This window comes from Patagioenas fasciata, chromosome 16 (genome assembly GCF_037038585.1).
Source record: "Patagioenas fasciata isolate bPatFas1 chromosome 16, bPatFas1.hap1, whole genome shotgun sequence".
In the NCBI taxonomy this organism is placed as follows: Eukaryota; Metazoa; Chordata; class Aves; order Columbiformes; family Columbidae; genus Patagioenas; species Patagioenas fasciata.
The window spans coordinates 7,422,681-7,443,151 of NC_092535.1; the positions used below are offsets into that span (position 1 = coordinate 7,422,681).

Consider the following 20,471-nt stretch of genomic DNA (forward strand, 5'->3'; position numbering starts at 1 on the left):
ACGTTGGGACATGACCAACTGGTACCAGAAGTACAGTGGAGCCCAGGGGGGCTGTCACAGGGTGAATCAAAGAACAGATATTTTTATTTCCCTTCAGCAATCAAAGCACTATGTTCTCCCTGCCAGCTCAGCTCAGGTCTCGCTGTGGTCTCCTGTAGCCAGGGCTTTGGTGGATGAAAGCTGCATTCCAGCAAATTTCTGGGGTGTTTACATGCACTTTCCTCTCTAATCATTAATGCCTCTGTCACTGTGGTGTGTCTGTAATGTGCTTTTTTCAGTGTTGTGTTCACACTGTCTCGTGTCTCATCTTGAAACCTTGCCAACCATGGATGTCTCCATTCATTGAGTCGTACAATCCCACAGCATATCTCTCCAACCCCAACGGCTCGTGCTTTTCTGACCTAGCTGAGGATGTGTTTGTTATGAGGCAGTGGAACTGAAAGGAGAATTAATTTATATTGTTTAATATCCAATCACCTCAATGGGATTTTGCTACACGTATGCAAATATATTCCAGAGGGTAAAGCATATTGCCTATTCTATCTGGGGTGGGGACATCTAATGATTTTTCAGTGGTGCCTAAATCTCCAAATTTGTCCCCAGGGTGGGTGAGATTCTGGCTTTCACCAACAACCAGGTGGTAGGACAGAACCTTCTGTTTCTAGCAGAATATATTTTCAACTTCTCTCTCTTTCTGTCTCTCTGTTCTGTTTTTCAGTTGTTTCTTTCTGTAACTTTTCTGACCAACTTTTCTCTACGTGTTGCTTCATTATGCATTTTGCTCGTGTCTTTTTTTCTTATTTACTTTGCCAGGATAGATATGATTGTGGGTCCCCCACCCCCTTCAACTCCCCGGCATAAGAAGTATCCAACCAAAGGACCCATGTATTCTTCCAAAGAATCTCCCCAATACTCGCCTAGGTTAGGATTCACCAAAATGCCGTTTTCTCTGGATTTTTTTCATTTGCTTAATGTCAAACCCCTTTCATGCCAGTTATATGACGGCATTTATTGTTTAGTGGTGCAGCTTGCTAAATCACGACTCAGAAGGGTTTGCTACTCTGGGGATGCTCTGATTTATTTTCAGTAATGAGCTTTCACACCAGGCAAGCCAAAGGAAACAAAACAAAACAAAAAAGGGACATTCATAGAGTCATCAATAACCATCAGTTTCTTCAACCAGTATATTTTCTATTTTCAGTCTTCTTCTAGGCGTTAGAAAGCAAAATCCTATCTTTTTTAAAAATCTCGGATTTTATCAGGCTGTCTTCAAATGTAAAAGGTGAAATATTTACCCACAAAGCCGATGTAAACTGAACGATCTCCTTTCTGAAAGATTAAACACCGCAGCTCGTTGCACTATGAGATGAGTTCACTTTAGTGGGCAAAGTAAGAATGAAGTGTTTCCAACCCATGAACACAGCGGGCTCTTTTTTCTTGCTGATGCAACTCTATCAACCATGGGGGAAAAAATGTGTTAAAATTTTACAAACATGGGACTTAGATTTAAAAAAAAATAAAAATCCTGATTTTTGCAAGCAAAAAGAAGAGCAGGAGTCAAACCAAGTCCTCAGTCACACAGGATGATTTTTCTCATTGTCCCTATGAAGTTCTCTCTGTAGGTAAAACCTCAAGCTGATGCCATGAGGAGCATATTTTTGGTGGAGTGCTCGTTTTATGGCATCCTGAGGTCTGATCAGCAGGGCCATGAGCTGAGCTCTGTTTTCACCTTGTATTGAGACCACCGGAGCACAAGAGAGGTGTAAATATTTGCCAGAAAGACCTTTTCCATGCACAAATAGAAGATTATTTTTATATGCAACAAGCTTACCCTCAAATATTTTTTTTCTCAATGTATTTGTCCTCCCTAAGAGTTAATACATGACAAATCTCTTGATTTTTATTTAAGCTGTTCTGAGTAATCTTCTCTAGAGGAATGTGAGTAAAAGGAATATTGAAAGCTTACTTTTCTCCAGAAGCCTCAAGCTTTATGCTTGGGAAAAAGATGCCCTCAGAAAAACATTTTTCCCATTTCTCCTCCTTGCCAAATGATGAGGCCCAAAACTAGTTTTTAAAAATGAAATAACTTTATCTTCACCAACATTTTGATTTCGTACTAAAAATACATATTCAAATGGATTTTGTTGTATTAAACCTATAATATTAGGTGTGCAACAAGCCTTCACTAGAGGCAAGATTTTCACAAGAAAGCTTGTGCCTTGTACACAGAAAAGCTGATAGATGGGGAGGAGGCCTCAAACTGGGATATTTATTTTATTCACTCCAGATCTGTTGCTATATCAGCTTAATGGTAATGACTTCCCACCCCATCCCCTATTTTTACAATTTCTAATACTGATGGCCAGATAAAAAATAAGTTCACACATGCCCCCTGGGCTCCTTGGACATTAAGACTTTGGGGTTTTTTTTATAATTACTACCTTTTAAAATTAATTATCTCATTTGTTCATTATTGAGCTGTGCTTAAGAGGCTCCAGAAAGCAGCAGAGCACAGAAAGCTGCTGAAATCTCTGCTCCCGCGCATTACAAGGCTTATGCTCTGCCTAATTTCTGGCATCTGCATCCTCCCACGGACACCTTTTTAGCCTACACACCCCTGTTTTAGCCAAACGCTGCCCAGATCATACGAAAACACCCAGTGAAGGAAGAGAAACAAAACTGAGTGATGTCCCATGAGATATCCGAACCCCGTGGGTTGTGTTGTGGTGCTCAGCTCAGCCTCAAGTTTTCTGCATGGAGCTCCCAGCACAGGCAGCTGGATATCAGTGGATGTCCACACTGTGGTTTGACTGAAGTTGTTTGCTCTGTGCTGTGCACACAGGCAATTTGGATGAAATTCCCCTAATCACCTGATTAAACATGCAATAGGTGCAACCTCAGCTGTGATTTTTAGGCAAGGGCAAACTTTATTGCCAAATGAGGAGGTAAGTAGCCAGTCCTGTGACATGGATGAAGGGGGTTTGGCTTCAATGCCTGGATTATGTACAAAAATTATAAAAGATAAAGAAAAAAATAGAATATATATTCCCAAACACTTCATTTTTATCTCATTTGAGCTGTTTGACCTTTTGATGTCTGCTTCTGGCCCGAGGGTGACATATTACACCTCTTTGCATGCACTGTTAGCATGAAGCATAATGAAGCATGAGAAAACCTGCACTGTGGCTGATGCAAGACTTTACATTTTTTTGTATCATTAGAAAGAAGGAAAGATATCCAAATTCACTTTAAAGAGCAATCTCCTTTCTCTCTTGCTCCCAAACTGAAACCCAGCAGAGACTGTCAAGGACAGCAGATGGCACAGTTTGTCATATATTGTTAGAAATCTCTGAATCCTCTTCTGCCACACAGGGAAAAATACAGGGCTGACTCTTCCAAAACCTCAGCTGAATTCTTTCCTCCACCCGTGTAGTTGACGTAGCCAGGACAAGCATTGGGAAGGTGCAAGGTCCCCAAGGGATGTAACGCAGAAGTGGGGTTTGGCAACTGAGAAGATTCATGGTCTTTTGTCATGCAGTAAAAGCATGCGCTATCCCACTCTGCTTGCAAAAGTGGAATATGTTCTCTCTCTCCTTCATCTTCTGAGCTTTGCTGCTCAATTTGGACAAAACCTCAAAGTATTACAATGGTTTAGAGGACCTTCTGCTCTTTGTGGTGCTCAGTGGCACAGGTGGGCTGGGAGCTCCTGAGGAAATTCCTCTCTCCTCTTGTAAGGCACAAATGAAATCTCTGCGCTTTGCTCAGAGTAGGAGCGCTCTCCCCTGGTCTGACTTCTGCCATGGCAAACAAAGGGGTGGGAGACCTTGAACCTGATGTCTTTCATCAAGAGAGAAGGGCTTGGTTCACCTTCTTCTCCCCTCTCTGCACTGCAGTCGGTGGCCCAGAGCTGCTCACTGTGTCGTGCTCCATGCTGACCGTGCCTACCTGGTGAGATCGGGATCTCTGGTTTCTCAGAGCTGGGCAAGATGACCATCTCAGCAGTCAGGACTATGTTAAAGTATAGACATGAACGGAATGAATCAAGCAGGAATTCTCCTGGGCTCTGGTATTGATGGAATATAGCCAAGGGCTTCGGCGTGCTTCGGGGGTGAGCTCTGTGAAGTGCTTCAGTCCCGCTTTCAAATCATAACAGGTCTACAGGCGAGTTATGTCCAGCCTGAAGGTGACAGAAGTCGTCAGTGCTCTTCTATACAACGCTAGGTACCACTCCATCTGTGACGTGCCATGTGGCCTCCTGTGCTTCATGTGGACCGTGTGAGCTTCACTTACTGGATAGCTCTTCTTGTAAGGACAAGGAAGAGAGCAAAGTCCTTCTTCAATTTCTACAAGATTAGAAATATGGTTGCACAAGATTATCTCTGCTCTTACAATACACCACAGCATGGCAATGTTTAGTTTTCCTCTCTGTGTTAGTCTGTCTTCCCTCCCCACTCTACAAAGCAACAGTTGAAGGATATCTCGTTTCCCTTAGTGGATGTATTTCAGTGTTAGTGCTGTGCTAGACAGGACACGAGGACAGGGCACCCTGATTGTTCTTGGCCTTCTGCAATATTGAGTAGCATTTAGACTTTGGGCCTCTTTAAATGCATGTTCATTGTTTTACTAGTCTACTTGCTTGTGCATACAGGAGAGGAGTTCGTACAGTGGCTGTACTACGCCTTGACTTGTGATTCCAAACCAAGGTAGCCTGAGGTATCCAATTTAATACCTCTTTGCTTACACGATAACAACATTGTCGTAGGATTCTTTGTGCTGTATGTCATGTCAGTACTTGCATCCCTTGTGGGGAGTTCCTGTACATGTCAATAATCTGCTTCTCCCGTTACAAGAGAGAAATAAGGCATGCATATTCCTCAAACTTGTAATTATAGCACTTGGTGCTCCTTGTACTCCTGTGCTTATATTGCTAAGCAAAGGATCAAACCGGACTTTTTTTAAACAGAACAGTATTCTGTCGCATCCCTGCCCAAGTGAAGTACCTTCTGGGATCAAAGATAAAGTCTAAAATAATTGTTGGCTTATATTTTCTGTCGTTGGTGTGGTGTGCTCATCCACTTCATCTCTTTGAGCCAGATCTTCTGGTGCTGTTAACTGCTGGTGCTCTAATATAAGCCAAGGGAGCCACGCTGGTCCATACCCACTGATATCTGTCCCTTAATGTCAACAGCCAACGTATGTATTGAGTCCCTGTCAAATGTAAAGAAAACAGATGGCTCTTGTGTTGCAAATAGCCTCACATCTCATTCCTTTCCTTGGTTTTTGTTTGTTTGTTCATTTTCCCCTGTCTGTCTGTGTTCAGCTCCTTCCTCTTCCTCCTTCTGGTGCATGGACCCACACGGCAGAACTGCGTAAGAAGCATTTTGAGTTTTCCGCTCAAGATACCTCAACTTGATTTCAGTCAGATTAATTAACCCTTCTTTTCCCCTGCCACCCTTATGTTTGGTGCATTATGCAAGAGTAAAGTTTGCTTGGCGTATGATTGGGTTCTGAACTGGGCTGACATTAAGAAGTTATTCCAAAATGAAGTTGCTCCCCAGATTTTTGAGGGATCGAGAAGCTCCAGTGTTGGCTCTCTAGAAAATTCAACTGATGAAAATTTGTAAGATGTCTCAAATAAAATTGACTTTCAGATTCCAAACTGGCTCTGCCCTCCTCCTTCCTCTGTGTATGGAGCTATATATCAGCCCAGGTGTTTCTAGATTGGGAACGAGGAGCTGCAAATGTAACGTGTGTAAAGAATTCAGTGCCAAACAATGTGCCCAGTGGCTTTAGCTGCTGATTTGGCAGGAGTGTCCTCTGCTGCTACCGGCTTGGAGCCCTGCTAATGGGAAACATCTCAGGATCCAGGTGTGAACTGCAGTAGCATTGAGACAATTTGGTAATGTTTGGTGAGTTATGACCAAATTCAGCCTTGATGTAATTCTGCTGACACAGTTAGCGCTACACCTGTTTGATTTAGGGCAAGCAGCTCATTTTTGTGGACATGAGAATTACACGCTTACATTTGCATTGAGGGGAGGAAACTGCTGCAGAGACTGCAAAAAATCCCCTTGACAAATGCTAGACTTGATCTACCCCAAAAATAGTAATTTCTCAGTACAAATAAGAAGTTAATTGGTTTGGAAGAAAGCCAGTTAAATAAATTCTTTGCAGCGGGTAAACTTACTGTGCATAATGTGCCAGGTTTTATCTGTATAAACAGAAATGGATAATTTCAAACTCTGCTAATCCTGCTCTGAATTTTTGCATCTGAATTAACACTTCAGCGCCACCGCGTATCTGTGAGTAATTCGGGGCGTTAGTTGGGAGCGAGGCTGTTGCTTTGTCCCATGGAGGCGTGAGGAGCGGAACTTTCCTCGCCTGCTGCCTCCAACTGACTCCAGGTCCTTTTCCGGGGCTGGGGGGGATTTTCTGATCCCGGTAGAGTTGACCAGATCGTTGGAAGAGGATCCTCCATGACTGACAAGGATCGGACCAAAGGACCAGTGGAGGGGGAGTTGCCTGAAGACCCCAGCATGATGGGCAGGCTTGGAAAAGTTGAAAAACAGGTATATTGGGTCAGGAGGGGGTTCTTATTAGAGGATGTTGCATACATTGTGGGGTTTTTTCACTTTATTTTTCCCCAGTGGGACATTACCATTTAGAAAAAAAAACAAAAAGAGCTAAGAATATTTTGAAAAAGAAACAAAGTGGATGTTATAGAAGGGCACTAAATGCCTTAGAAGCCTAAGTACTACTCTCAAAACAGGTATTTTGGAGTCTGTGACATATAGACTTTCTTTTTTAGTGAGTTTGCCAAAAGTCTGCATTATTTTTCAAAATGGCACATCGGTTTCTTTGCCATGACATTAGACATGTTTCAAATGTGTCCGTGAGCCTGGCTGCCGTAGTTGCTGGCCTTCCTGAAGATGGAAGTCTTCCTAGAGGATAAGATTCAGAAATCCCCATGGCAAGTGCCAAACACAGTAAGGAGCCGAAAGCCGCTGGAAGGATGTGAGTGTGCCCCAGCTTTCCTGGAACTTAGTGCACGGCAAAAAGGTTATAGGAACTTAAGTAAAACCCATAAAAAGATGGAAAATTAAGGGGTTTTGTTAGAATAGGACAATTAATTATTTACTGAAAGTTTCAGTCTGGTGTAGTCAGAGATCACCCATGAAGCCCAGCCCCAGACTTGTGCCTGGGTGGGTTGGAATTTGCTTCTGCTCAGGATGTTAATTTTCTTCAACCAACATGCAATATGTAGCACTGGAACTGTGATGTTTTGCAGGTTCAGTCAATGGAGAAGAAGCTGGATTTCCTGGTGAACATTTACATGCAGCGGATGGGCATCCCACCAACAGAGACGGAGGCTTATTTTGGGTCCAAAGAACCAGATCCAGCACCTCCCTACCACAGCCCCGAAGACAGCCGGGAGCACATTGACAAGAATGGCTGCATCATCAAGATCATCAGGTCTACCAGCTCCATGGGTCAGAAGAACTTCTCTGCCCCACCAGCCCCAACCAACACATGCCCGCCCTCGACGTCGTGCCAGCAGCAGGTCTACCAGCGGCAAAGCCACGGCTCCTCGCCCATCGGAGACCCCGGCTCGCTGGTCCGCATCCCACCTCCTCCCTCCCACGAGCGCTCCTTGTCAGCGTACAGCGGCGGGCACAGGGCGAGCGCTGAGTACCTGAGGAACGAAGACATTACAACCAAACACCACGAGAGTGCCCTGAGAGACAGCGACACGTCCATCTCCATCCCCTCAGTAGACCACGAGGAACTGGAGCGCTCTTTCAGCGGCTTTAGCATCTCCCAGTCCAAAGAGAATTTGGACATCCTTAACAACGGTTGCTATGCAGCCGTGGCCAAAATCAGACCCTACATTGCAGAAGGGGAATCAGACACCGATTCTGACCTCTGCACACCCTGCGGTCCTCCTCCCAGGTCGGCCACGGGTGAGGGACCCTTCAGTGACATGGGCTGGTCAGCCCCCAGGCAGTGAAACCTTCTCGCAGCCACCGAGCCACGTCCGAGCGCTGGCACCTGCCTGCGCCAGCTGTCCACGCATCGAACTTCTCAAGGAGATCAACAGCTAAGGTTTTCCTCCTATAGGACATCCTTAGCTGACAGATAACTTTCTTGCAGCTTACTCTGTATGTGGGGGGGAAAGAGCAGGTCCGAGCCTGCGTTTGTGGGAGAGGTCATGGTGGTGAGCGAACTGGAGCCGTGGAGTCCAGATTTCTTTCATACTCTCTTTCTAGGATCATTAGGTGAGATTATTTCATGGTGCAGGGTAGGCATTTTACATTTCTTGGGAATCTTCAGAAGTCCAGGACAGGAATAAATAACTTGTCCAGGGCTTTTGGAAGTCACAGTAACTGGTGACTGACAAGTGTTAGATGGGAATTGCCAACAGCACTGGTAATTACACTTTTAGGTATCTTGGAGTCACAGAATGAACACATCTGTTTCTGACTTAGATTTTAGGTCACGTGTAATTATAGGGGGGTTGTTACTCTGTGGTTTCTCATTAACTATCAGGAAGGTGGCATAATTCCAATATAATACATGGAAATACTGAGTGGGCCACTGGAGGAGTGGGATAGTGGCTCGAATATTTGCATGAGCAGAAGATGTGGCCTCAAAGTGGGACAGGTTAGGATACTGCTCTGAACCAGAATGGTTTGGAAATTGTCCCATCTTAGGAAACTGAAAGACTCCACAATATGAGCTTGAGTGCAAAAAGAGAAACAGCCCACGGGACAGAGAAATGAGACAGAGAAGGAGGACAAGAGTCTATGGGGCTGGGATTTTATGTTTTAAACCATGTATTTTATTTAATTATCTCTCCTCCCATTGACAATGGACCTAGAGGTGCTTTGGAAGCAAAGGCAAACCAAAGGCAACCCCTCTGGAGGGGCTGCCACTCTGTGAAGCTATTCTGGTGGCCAACAGTGCTGTTGTTGGATCTCAGCCACCATGCAAAGGTTGAGGGTGGATACACAAGATGCTGTGGTCCCCACGTTGCTGTGAGTTAAGCCCTGAGCTCCATCCTCTTGAAGCCTTGTTAGTCAGAGTGGGCACTTTTCTTACTGTTTGCATTGTGCCTGCACACTTTTGCACACACTATGCCCCATGAAAATCTCCCCTTTCTTCTTCTGCCCTGCCAAGAATCTCACACCATGTTCTTGGGACATCCTTCAGTTTTGTTTGAATCTCTCAAGCTGAGTTAAGAGGTGCTTCTTTGTTTCTTTGTGGTCTTTTAGAAGCCTCTTACCTGTGCTTACCCGCAAGTTGTGCCAATCCAGGTCTGCCCCATTTTGTTGTAGTTCATGTACTTTCTCTTGGGAAGATCTTTGTGGTGTTACTGGGAACCTCAGCAGCGCATTCAGCTGGGGGAAAGCAAGGGGCAAAAGTGATGCTCAAAGTTTCATTTGGGACCAAAATGAAGTCGCAAAGTGACCCTTTACACGGATATGTTGGTTGGGGTGTTTTTTTGCAAAGGGATGGATCAGGAAAAGTGTGTTGGTGATCCATCTCCAGGGCTGGGACATCATGGCCAGCATTGTGCTGCTGAGCCTTCCCACACTTCTACAGCCTAGATCCCCCCTGTGTTTTCTGCTGGGGCTGTGTCTGTGATTTCAAACCCCCTCTACATTTTCCCTGTGTTGTATCAAGAACCTCTTATGGATATTTGGGTGGCAACTTCATTTCTGTGTGGCCTTTGAGAAGCTGGGCATTGACTTGCATGGGGTGAAGGGAATATCAGGGTTTTTTTCCTCTCCTGTTTGCTTGACCAGAGGCAGCAACCAGGGGAGACCCAAGACTATTTTGGCTGGGAGGAAAGGCTCTGCAGAATTTTTCCTGCCATTTTTCACCATTCAGGAGGGAAAACATTTTTCTTAGTGGGAACCAAGGCTTCTAGCCATTCTAGTTCCTTTCTCTCCCATTTGATCCATTTTTTTCTTGCCTCCTGCAATTCTTCCCTCTCTGTGCTCGTAAACTCCTTTTGGCTCCAGATTTCTTTGCAAAGTGAACCCAGTGATACCCTGGACTTCCATACAGAGAAACCTTTGAATGCAAAAGGGCTGCGAATTGTGCTGCGAATTGTGCAGATTTCCCCCTGGTGTGTTGCAAAATTCCTCTGGTAAGACAAGACATGTCAGCAGGTCTTAAATGATGCTTGATGGCCTGTGTTTTCTAGTGGCCACAAGAATGGAAATGGCATTGGGTGAGGCAACAGTCAGCATCACTGCAGCCAGTTGCTCACTGCCAATTTGGTCCAAGTCAGAGATATCAAAGATTTATAATCTTATTTGTTTGCAATTACTTTTTGAGGCCTGCTGGAAGTTTGGCACGCAAGGATATGATATAGAGGCAGGAGCTCCAAATGAGGATGAGGATGGTGTCATGCAGCCCTATTGCAGCACAGGTGCATGACTGGTCTTTAACATAGGAGGCAAAGTCAACAGGACTTCAAGGTACAATTTTAGTGGGAGGTAATTTTCATCATGTGCTAATTTTCAAACCCTATTGGCTTTTTTTTTTTTTTTTTGGAAACTCTAAGAAAGATTCCAGCTATATTTGTGGCATCACTTCAAAGAAATTCTGGCATCCACAACTGTGCCATAAGTCATCACATCTTATTCATTCAGGCAAAAAGGCTCGACCTGGATTTTTGGGTTAACTTATACCAGAATTAACTCCAAATAATGGTCCTTGCTTTAATGAAATTATATGTATCTGTGTGAATGAGAACAAAACCAGCTCTAACTGAAGGTTTCATTGCTTATTGACATAAATCTTTTAATTCTTGTCCTAAATCACAGTCCAATACTCCCTGCAAAGTCTCCACTTTCAGTCCTTCAGTTCCCCTATGCCTGTATGACACACCTGGTGGTAATCTCCCAAAAGAAGTCTTAACCACTAGATTAAAAGAAAATAATTGGCTTTGTTTTGCTAATAAGGCAGTCCCAATAAGAAAAACCTTTAAAAGGATGGACAGGTAAACTTTGTCCCTCTGCCGAGCCTTTTTCAGGCTGGTCTTTGTTCCCCTGCTCCTCCCAAGTCCGATTCTGTATTTTTCAGAGGACAGAAACAGCTTTTAGGTGATGCTGAGCGTGGACAGAGGAGAGCAGGGAGGGCTGAAGAAGATGCAAAAGTCAAATTTCCAGCAGGTCACCCTGAACTGCTGCAGGGGTGCCCAGAGCCTGGTTTTGAGGTGCGCCTGTGCTGAATATGGAGCTGTGGCCTTGGGCGAGAGCCTGGGACCTGCTCTCCAAGAAACTTTTGGACATTTGTTTCCAGGATCTGAGTCTAGGTCTGGAGAGAAATATCGCAAATGGCCCCACTTGTGAGATGGAGCAACCTCTGAGTGTGGGACCTGAAGCCATGATCAGTTTTGGGGCATTCAAGCCCAAGTGTGAGTTCAAGTTGTCTGAGGAGTTGGTGTCTCCAACAGGAGATGTGGCTTGAGACGTTGCCATCTCTGGGCAGGTGACCCTGTGATACAGGAACAGACTGCTAGCCATAAGTCGAATTTCCCAACATTTGGGAAGAGACTTTGATGTTACTCAAGTGCAGATTTTGTATGTGAATTTCCTTGTTGACTCATCTTCTTATTGGTAATTTTTAAAACAGAAATGTCAAGGAACTACTTGAAAACAAACCTTTTGTCCAGCTCAGAAAGCCATGCTATTTCTTTAGACAGACTATGTGATAGATCAGGTTTTCTAAAAATGTATTTTGTTTCAAATGCCACTTAATAGATCCAAATTAATTCTGTAGGGCCATTGCTATTTACAGATGAATAGGTATATTTTTACATTTTTAATTGATTTTTAAGATTTTAAATTATGTGAATTTTTAGAACAAGTTTGTATAAACTACCTGAGAAGCCAGAGCATCACCTCAGATACAAGTGCGCCCCTTCCTAACAGTTATCAAAGAGAAATAAGTACACATTTACTCATATTTTTCTCAAGAGGGAGCTACTGCAAACCTTATTTCCCTTCTATCCTCAGACTGCTGTGGTCACAGCAACATTATTGCTAAAACTAAAATGTAAGTATTAAAAGAGAAACCAAGATTTCTAAGGAGTTTGCCCCAGAGTTATCCCGTATAAAGACCCGTAGCAGTGAGTGTTTCATCGGGAATGTTCAAAAGGCCAGGAGCAGGCTGAGGATTTCTGTTTCTCCATCCTCACTGAGAGAGCCCTGAGCCTCCATCCCTTTCCCCCTGCACACCTGTGGTCCTCCCACCCGCATCCTCTCTCTCCATCGTGGGTCGGCATCTTCTGTTTTCATCAGCATCCTTTTTGTGAGGCAGAAACAAGGAAATCAAATACAAAAGCTCCTTCACCTGTAACACAGAGGCTGTGAGGTGGAGGGTGGTGGCATGGAGGGGATGTGGCTGCCCCCTCCAAGCCCTGCGTGGGTCATCGCTACTCAGCGGTGTAAAAGCAAACTCTTGCTTTTAGCACAAAAACACCTCAACTTTTCTGCGTCACAGAGCAAAATCTGCTTAGAGTAAGGGCGTGGGTTCGCTGGTTTTTTTAACAATAACAATAGGGAGTTTTTTTAATAATAAGGATAATAATAATGCATAGGAATCTTCTTTAGTATATCTTAGTGTTCAATGCCCCAGTGACACAATACTGCTTGCCTTATATTAGCATCTAGAGGGAGGGGGATTACACATCTTTTGATACAGTATTAATCACGCTTATAATTTAGGTAGCAGCAAGGAGCGGCTGCTGCAGGAGGAGCAGCCGAGTCCTTTTTAACATATGAATGTGCTTTCCAGACTATCTCACTGACTGTACTCTCAATTTTGCCTGCTACTGCATGCAGCCTGAGATGAGTAGACAGCCATACGCTCCAGCTGTATCTGCACTCCCAGATTGCTGTAGTACCTGACAAGGTAACATTGCCAAAAGCATCGTTTTTGGGAGAGACCTTCCTCCCAGTGACCTGTCACGTAGGGTGCTGCCGTGCTTCTGTAAGTAACACTGCTATACCAAGTGTCTGTCCTGCCGCGACTGGTCATTGCCCCATCCCTCTGATACAGCATGCACAAACTCCCCTTCTACAGCTTGTAACTAAGGGATAAAAAGAGACGTTTGTACCTGTGATTCACTGAAATGTGTACACGGGGAGAAAAATTACGAGTTATTTTGGCTGTGTATAACATTCTCCTTTCCATCCAGATGCCTCTGAAGAAGAGCATCCCAGATACCCCTTTTGAGGGTTTGGAGGAGCAGGCAGTGCCAAGGATGGAGGCCTGATCTTCATTTAGGAGATGCTATTTGAACCCACACATGTGGGACTCGCTGTATTTCCGTATTAATTCCCATAGGGTTCTCTTGCCTGCATCCAGCTTTGTTCTGCATGTGCATCTGCCTGCAGCCCAGCCCGAGGGGTGAGGGGGAATGTGACTCCCAAACTTTGGAAAACCCTCTTTGGAAATTTCATGCCTTTGTCTACAGCCCTTGGCGGGGTCTCAGGGACCCTGCAGCTGTGCCATCTCCTTCTCCTTTAGGAGCATCTCTCACTCTCCTTACAGCAAGGCACTGAGCTACCTTCATACCTCCATGAATGTTTTGCCACAGTTTTCCCACTGTAATACCAGATTCATGAGGCCTTCAGGGTTTGCCCACCTTGCTGGTGTTTGCAGTCCCTTGTATCTCTTAGCATTGCTGCCGTAATCTATAATTTGTCATCATATGACACTGGCCCCATATCCTCACCTTCCTTGTCCGGACTATGTACAGGTGAAGCTGTAACGCCAGAGCTCAGCTCCAAGATTGGTTTTTGGCCTGGCATCACTAGACACACCAGGAAGCCTTCATGTTTTCTTAGCATGACAGTTTTGCTTTTTATTGGCAATTTATTTGCGTTCTCATTGAGCCATCATGGCCTCAACACATCCCTGGTTTGTTCTGGAGTTTTTCAGTGCAGGGATGGATTTTGCCCCTCTGTACAGCACCCTGGGAAGGTTTGTCCCCTTGGCTTTAGCTGCTTGCAGTGAAACAGGGATGAGGGTTCTGTTCTGTCTTTTCTGTCAAGCTGAATGTCTCATAGAAGAGCTTGCAGACTCTAACGCTGTTGATGCTTTTGTTCCCTGAAGCAAGAGCTGCTTTTGAAACCTCAGTCCCCATTAGCGGTCCACACATCTGGTTTTACTGCCAGGCTTCAGCTCAATACTGGGGAGAAACAGAAAGCAGCTGGTCCAAGCTGTGCTGTTTCCAAAGCTGCCAGTGAACCTGGAAGCATCTTGCCCTCTCCTAATTCCTGTAAATACAGCTGCAGATGAGTTGCTCAAGCAGCATCTGTTTGCTTAGTCTTGAGAAACTTGAGCTAAAGGCAGCTGCAAAGCTTTCCCAAACTCAGTGCCAAGCTCAGGCTCGATTTCACCTGCAGCTCTGCCTGTGATTTTGGGGCAGGGTTAATGGTTTCAGGTAGAGGCCAGGCCAAGCTCTCCAGTTTGGGTGGCTCTGGCCCAAAACACAAGGCTGAATGTTGTCCTGCCAGTGAAGCTTCCCCTGGAATTTCAGCCTCATTTGACACTGATGACTGTGGACCTGGGGAGACGCTCTCTCCTTCCCACTGCAAGAAAAGGTTGGTACAAGCCTTGTAAACCAAGACGAGAAAATGCCTCCTTATTTTAGCGTGCCATGGGCACCTCTGGTTAAGAGTAGAAGCAGCATTTCAAGGTAGTTCCTTAAATCTGACCAACACAGTGTCCATGACCCAATATTTCACATATGCAGTGATGTTCATGGAAGATGTGGCTATAGAGGGCTCAGTCCTTAAGCATGTCCGTAGACACCGTGTCCAGCCTTGCTGATGACATGAGGAGAAGTCATTAAAGCTGGTGACAGGTCTTTTCTGTCCTGCCTGGTTACTCACATTGGTCCAGCATTTCCCATGGAGCTGAAAGTATTCCTTGCTCCCACCAGCAGGCAGGATGGAGACCCTTCTGTGTTGGTTACTCTTCCCCACCACTCAAAGCCAAAACCTAAAATTTCAAGTTTCTTCACCTTTTCTACAAAAATTCATTCACAGGATAGAGAACCTGAGACTTTCAGGAATGTTGAAGCAAAAGAATATATAGCTGATAAATTACAAAGGTTTTATTATTTTAAATGAAGAGCAGATTTTAAACATAGTTGCAGTTGCTGCGTGGTATATCAAATGCTTTAGGAGATTCAATAAATTATTCTTATGAATGTTTTATTCTTTCATCAGTAATTTGTATAGGTGGGTGCCACTGTTTTTATACAGCAATGCGCCACACACTAAAACTATATTCCTGTTTCTCCAGTATAGAGATTGTATTTATGGAATTTATCTTGCTTAGTGTCACTTTGGCACACTGGCCACATATACTGCACACAGATTGCACATTACATGCCAAATGCTGATAGGGATCACTACATGGGATAAGGCTACATGTGTTGAACAGGACACCAAAGTGTTACCTGCCTTGTTTGTGATGTGACTCGGCATAACTGGGAAAAGAGGAAAATGAAAATCCCCTTTTGTTAAGAAATACACTGCATTTGATTGCTTCTTTAAACAGATTTTACCGGGAAGCTAAAATAAATGAGATTGCTTCTGCAATGTTACTTAGAAAATACCTGAACAAAACAAACACACACAACCCAAAAATACTTAACAACTACTGTACTTCTATATATTCTCCATTGCTGTTCAACTGAACTGTAAATTTTGTACAGATTGAATGAAGTTCACAGTTTATCTTTGTCATAACCTGCAAGATAAAAGGACAACACAACTTTGGCTGCAAAAGCGTATGCATGTTGTTTGCCTACATGCATATATATATCGCTGTATGTGCATGTGTATGCGAACATATGCGCACACGCTTTAAAACAGATAAAGCTGCATCTGAGATGCATAGGGAAAAAAAAGATATCTTTTTTTTGGTGGTGGGAGTGATGCAATAGCTTTAAATGATCATTTCTTTGGCTTCCTTTCAAGCAAATAAAAGAGTAGAGCGGCCAGTGCCAATTCCCAGTCCAAACTGAAAATCCTGATGTGTGGCCACTGTTGTCCTGTGCCACCGGAGAGCCAAGGGCAAGAGCTGTGGGTGCTGCGACAGGCGACCCCGGTGGCAGCGGTGGTGGCTGATGGGCAAGTGCCAAGGTCACCCACAAACACAGTATCGCTCCCAAATGGGCTATTGCCCGAGCAGAGGGTCCTGCTCTTACCTTTGCCTACATATTTAAAAAACCCTCTAGTTAGAGACATTTTAAAATGAAGTTGTTAAAAGCCCTTTTTTTTTTTTAAGTTATGAAAGAAATGACAAAAGTTATAATCAATAAATCTGATTTTCCAAAGAGGTCAGCCATCAGACTTCAATTGCCCCCATACAGGGATTTCACTATCCTCCTCAAATAAATAATCTACAATTTAATTTTGTCTGGATTTTCACATACGTAAGATCTATATTGGATAGAACTTATCCTTCAGTGTTTAAATAAACAAAGGCATGAAGAGCTAACTTTTCCAGTTAAACACTGCTAGATGCCATTCAAAAAACAGCAATCAGATTTTTGCATTGGCCTGACGTCCATCTCAAGGTCTAAAGTTAAATTTATCAGCTGTAAGAGCCACTTCAGTCCCAAATACGTTCCTAAGCAAAGGGCACATCCATTGCTGGAGTATGCTGAATCTGTCATGGTTCAGAACTGCATCTGGCTCATTTGGCCTTAATTATGGTAAAAACGGTTCATTTTTTGTCCTGACAAGGACCCGAGAGGTGAGTGTCACACTGGGACGGGCCGTTCTTGCTCAGCGTGGGTGCAGGTGCCTCCACAGGGACAAATCTGGGGCTCGGCTGAGCACGGAAGTTTGGTTGTCCTTACAAAAGCAAAGGCAGCTGCTGCTTTGCCTCCTTTCATTTGCTCCGTTGCCTTGGCTTCTTTGCACTTTCGTTTCATCTCCAAAGAATCTCTCATAATGCCTTTGGTACTTCTGTACAATTTTAAAACATTTTGTATGTATTGAATGGTTCACACTTTCTCTTGTAAAATAGCACTCGGACTTTTTCTTTCTTTCTTTCTTTCTTTTTGGTGAATGTGTAATTTCCTCTGTACATTTCAATCATGACTTTGTGCAATGTACATTTTATAGGGACAGATGCCAAGGGAATGACCGGTATTTTTCTAAGGGAATAGCTAGAAGCCGAACAACACAGTCACAGATGGTTTTACATTAACACCGCGGAAAAGCAATGTAGCCCAGACTTTTACACTGAAGTGTTGAGCAGGATGCAGCGTGTACCTTCACATGAATGACTGTGACAGCTGCAAAACAGTATATGTGTGATATGAAAAACAACAGTGACGGTTGCAATTGGAAGGGAAATGGAGGAAAATTAAATAATCACAATCATTAATTTAAGCCTCAAAGCATCAGAATGGAAAATTTGCATTCAGTAAAAATAACAGAGATTTAACCTTCATGAGATGAAATACACATTTATTTTTCTTTGCACTTCTGTTCACTTCGCTTGATTATTTCTGGTGGTTTCTTGGTGCTTTGGGGACATATTTAATGGCTGATGAAGAGGAGCGAGATGGTGACTGAGGGTCTGACCCTTCCCAGCACTAAACCTTCACACCTCCCTTTCTTATCTCTAATGTTAGACAACGTTTTTCTTTCTGATATATAAAACCAAGCTCAGAAATCTCAAGTACCCTCATAACTGAGAACACTGTCGTTTAATAATATTGATTTTCTTTAAGCTTAGACATCAGCTGCATCCTGAGAGATGAATATACTGTCCTTGAAATTCAAGAAACAATTCTTTATTCACTGGAGGGGGAAGCAGGAGTGTTTACAAGAGGAAGACTTAGGTTGTGAAATCTCAATCCTACTTTTGGGCACCCCATTTAAGGCACCCAGAGCTCCTCAGTCCAAGGTGAAAAAAAAAAGCTGACTCCACCTTTTGATCCCAGTAACACCCAACTCCAGCATTCGGTTTTCCAGCCTTGGGTGGTCAGAAACCTTTTTCCTTTCGGAAACTGTGCAATAACTCAATGGCAGAACCATGAATGAAATCCCTCTGATCTATTTAATGCCTCTCCAGCACTGCTCTGGGGTATCATTTATTTTGGCAGCGCTCTCCTGTTTCCATCAATAGTAACCTGATGGTGGTTTGGGGCATAAAGTATCTTTCTGGAAAGAGAAACCTTTTTCAGCAAGGTGGTTAGTCTCTTTTTATGCAAGGAAGTTAATACACAGCTAAACAGAAAGACATAAATTGAAGCAAAAGGATGAGGATGCGACACACATAATTTGGTGTGGATAAGGTATTTGGTGAATAATGGAACATGAGATTTTTCACACAAAACTCATGAGTGAATTTTTTATCTCCTTGCCCTTGAAGGACTGTTAGCAGGAGGCAAGTCAGAGACAGAGAGATGAGATTCTTGGATACAACTGAAAAGCCAGTAAGATTATGCTTTAAACCATTTAATTCAGGTGCTAAATCAAACAAACAAATGCCCCCAAGCTGCTGCAGAGAAGTCAGAGCTTGTCTTCGTGAGGAAGGCAACCTTGCTGGAGACTGCACGGAGCCTGGGCCCTAGATGGCAGAACAAACCTGCTGCTGAGCACAGAGCATCACGCTGGAAACCCGCCTGTGGCTGCAGAGCATCACCCATGGGAGCGGACTGACCCGCTCCCTCTTCCAGATGAACTTCTGGGTCCTTCAGACTCCAGAAAGCCATGGTCATTTTAGTTAAACACCAACCAGACAAACATACTGGGCTTTCTGGGCAGCCCCAGCGAAGCATCCCCTATAACCTGTTGAATCAGAGCTGCTTTTTTCTGGGGAGAAGCTGGAGATCACACCAAGAATCAGACACACGCCTGGGCTGTGCCCACAACCCCATGAAATCTCATCTGGATTTAATTTCTCTAAATAAGGGAAGAACACAAACAAACTTTAGGGTCTTCCTGGGTTTTAGAAGGTCTCCCTTAGGATTGTTGGCAAAAATAAAGGGATTTAGTGAGGCTGTTTTCCTAAATGAGGCAAAACATATTCTTCTAAGAATTAGGGTATTCTGTGAAGAGTACAAAGCTGCCAGGTGGGCAGCTACTAAAGGCTCAAGTATTGATATCTCCTGGCCTTTTGCCCTTCAAGCTGAGAGAAGAAAAACATTTTGGTTTTACGCCATGATTTATTCATAGCATTGGATATATTATTCAAAGCTTCCATCTCATCCAGGGCCTGCAGGCTTTCTCATTTGGCAGGGCTGGAAAGGTTGGGTGGGGGTGGATCCTCTCTCGACTCCCCCAGCTGAGTTTCACACCCAGCTTTGCTGTGGGTGCCTCGATGTCCCCGATTGTGCAGCAGCTGCTGCAGGTACAGCTGTGCATCCATCAGTGAAGTAGGGGCACACCAGTCCTGAGAGGGGGTACCGGAGCAAGGGCTCAGGTCTTGGGGGGAGGTTCCTTTTCCCGAGGTTTCCCACAGCACTCAGGCCTGGCTTCCAGAAATTCTTCTAAAATTCATAATTCATTTGCAATGTACAGCGTAGAGCAGCTCGAGCTGGTGCCTCCTGAACAGGGACTCTCCGCTGAAAAAACCTTGGACAATTACATCCCCCAAATCCAACCCCTGTCCCTGTGAGTCACTTCAGACCAACTGGAAAATGAGAGTTTGGGATCTCCCCATTCTTGTCAGGTGGGCTATCAATCAAATCCTGACCTTTGGTTGCTATTTTGCACCTGCAACTGGAGAAAATAAATTCTTGGCAGTAGCCAAAACTCTCTTGTGGTAGACACCATTCTGTTCCTTTACTTATCTCCAGGGATGCAGCTCCCCTTATCTTCTAGCTTGAAGACTCTGAGGCCTTTTTCACTCAATGAGGAAGAAAGTTCAAAGGTTTGCAGCTTGCAGAAGTTATGCTAAGCAAACTTACTTATTCCAAGCAAATTCTATATAAGCAGCTTCTAAACAAGCTCTATAAGTAGTAATATACTCAATAATTTAATAAGCTAAGGCCGTCTGTTCCCTAACACAGACCCTGCAAGGGCAGCTCAGACATATCCCTGCAGGTATTTGCCTGGTAAAATAAGCAATTTTGGATGAATCTGCTGTGAAAGGGCAGTGTCTGCCCAGGACAGCGTTGATGTGCCAGACTGTGCAGCCACGATCCTTTCCCCAGCAGAGGGTGCAGGAGCTTTATTTCCAGACTCGATAGTGCATCACTTGGTTAATTTGGGATATTTATTAGTGTAGTGGTGGTAATCTGGTCCTGCCCTCTCTCACTGTAGTCCTGCAGATTACGGTGGCTGTGCTCATCTCGTATGGATCAGAAGACCTGTGACACCGTCCTTTGAAGAGGAAATGAAGCTCCCACATAGACTCAGTTATACTTCAGAGGGAGGAAAAAGTGTATCATTTTTCCCCATCTTTTGCATGCTTTC

The 20,471-nt window shown here is 44.2% G+C and overlaps 1 protein-coding gene across 10 annotated transcripts in view; it reads left to right on the forward strand.

The window, feature by feature from the left end:
• KCNQ2 (potassium voltage-gated channel subfamily Q member 2) overlaps window positions 1-17,528 on the forward strand; it is a 73,792-nt gene extending 56,264 nt beyond the window's left edge. For 7 of the 10 annotated variants that reach the window (XM_065849920.2, XM_071815771.1, XM_071815770.1 and 4 more), the window contains 2 exons: window positions 6,446-6,569; window positions 7,289-17,528. In XM_065849920.2, the coding sequence (XP_065705992.1) occupies window positions 6,446-6,569; window positions 7,289-8,008 (844 nt within the window). In that variant the 3' untranslated portion in view covers window positions 8,009-17,528. Of the gene's footprint in view, window positions 1-813; window positions 922-6,445; window positions 6,570-7,288 lie in introns of all 10 variants that reach the window. The other 3 variants (XM_071815775.1, XM_071815776.1, XM_065849919.2) reach the window with 1 other exon arrangement.
• Window positions 17,529-20,471: the final 2,943 nt, after the last annotated feature.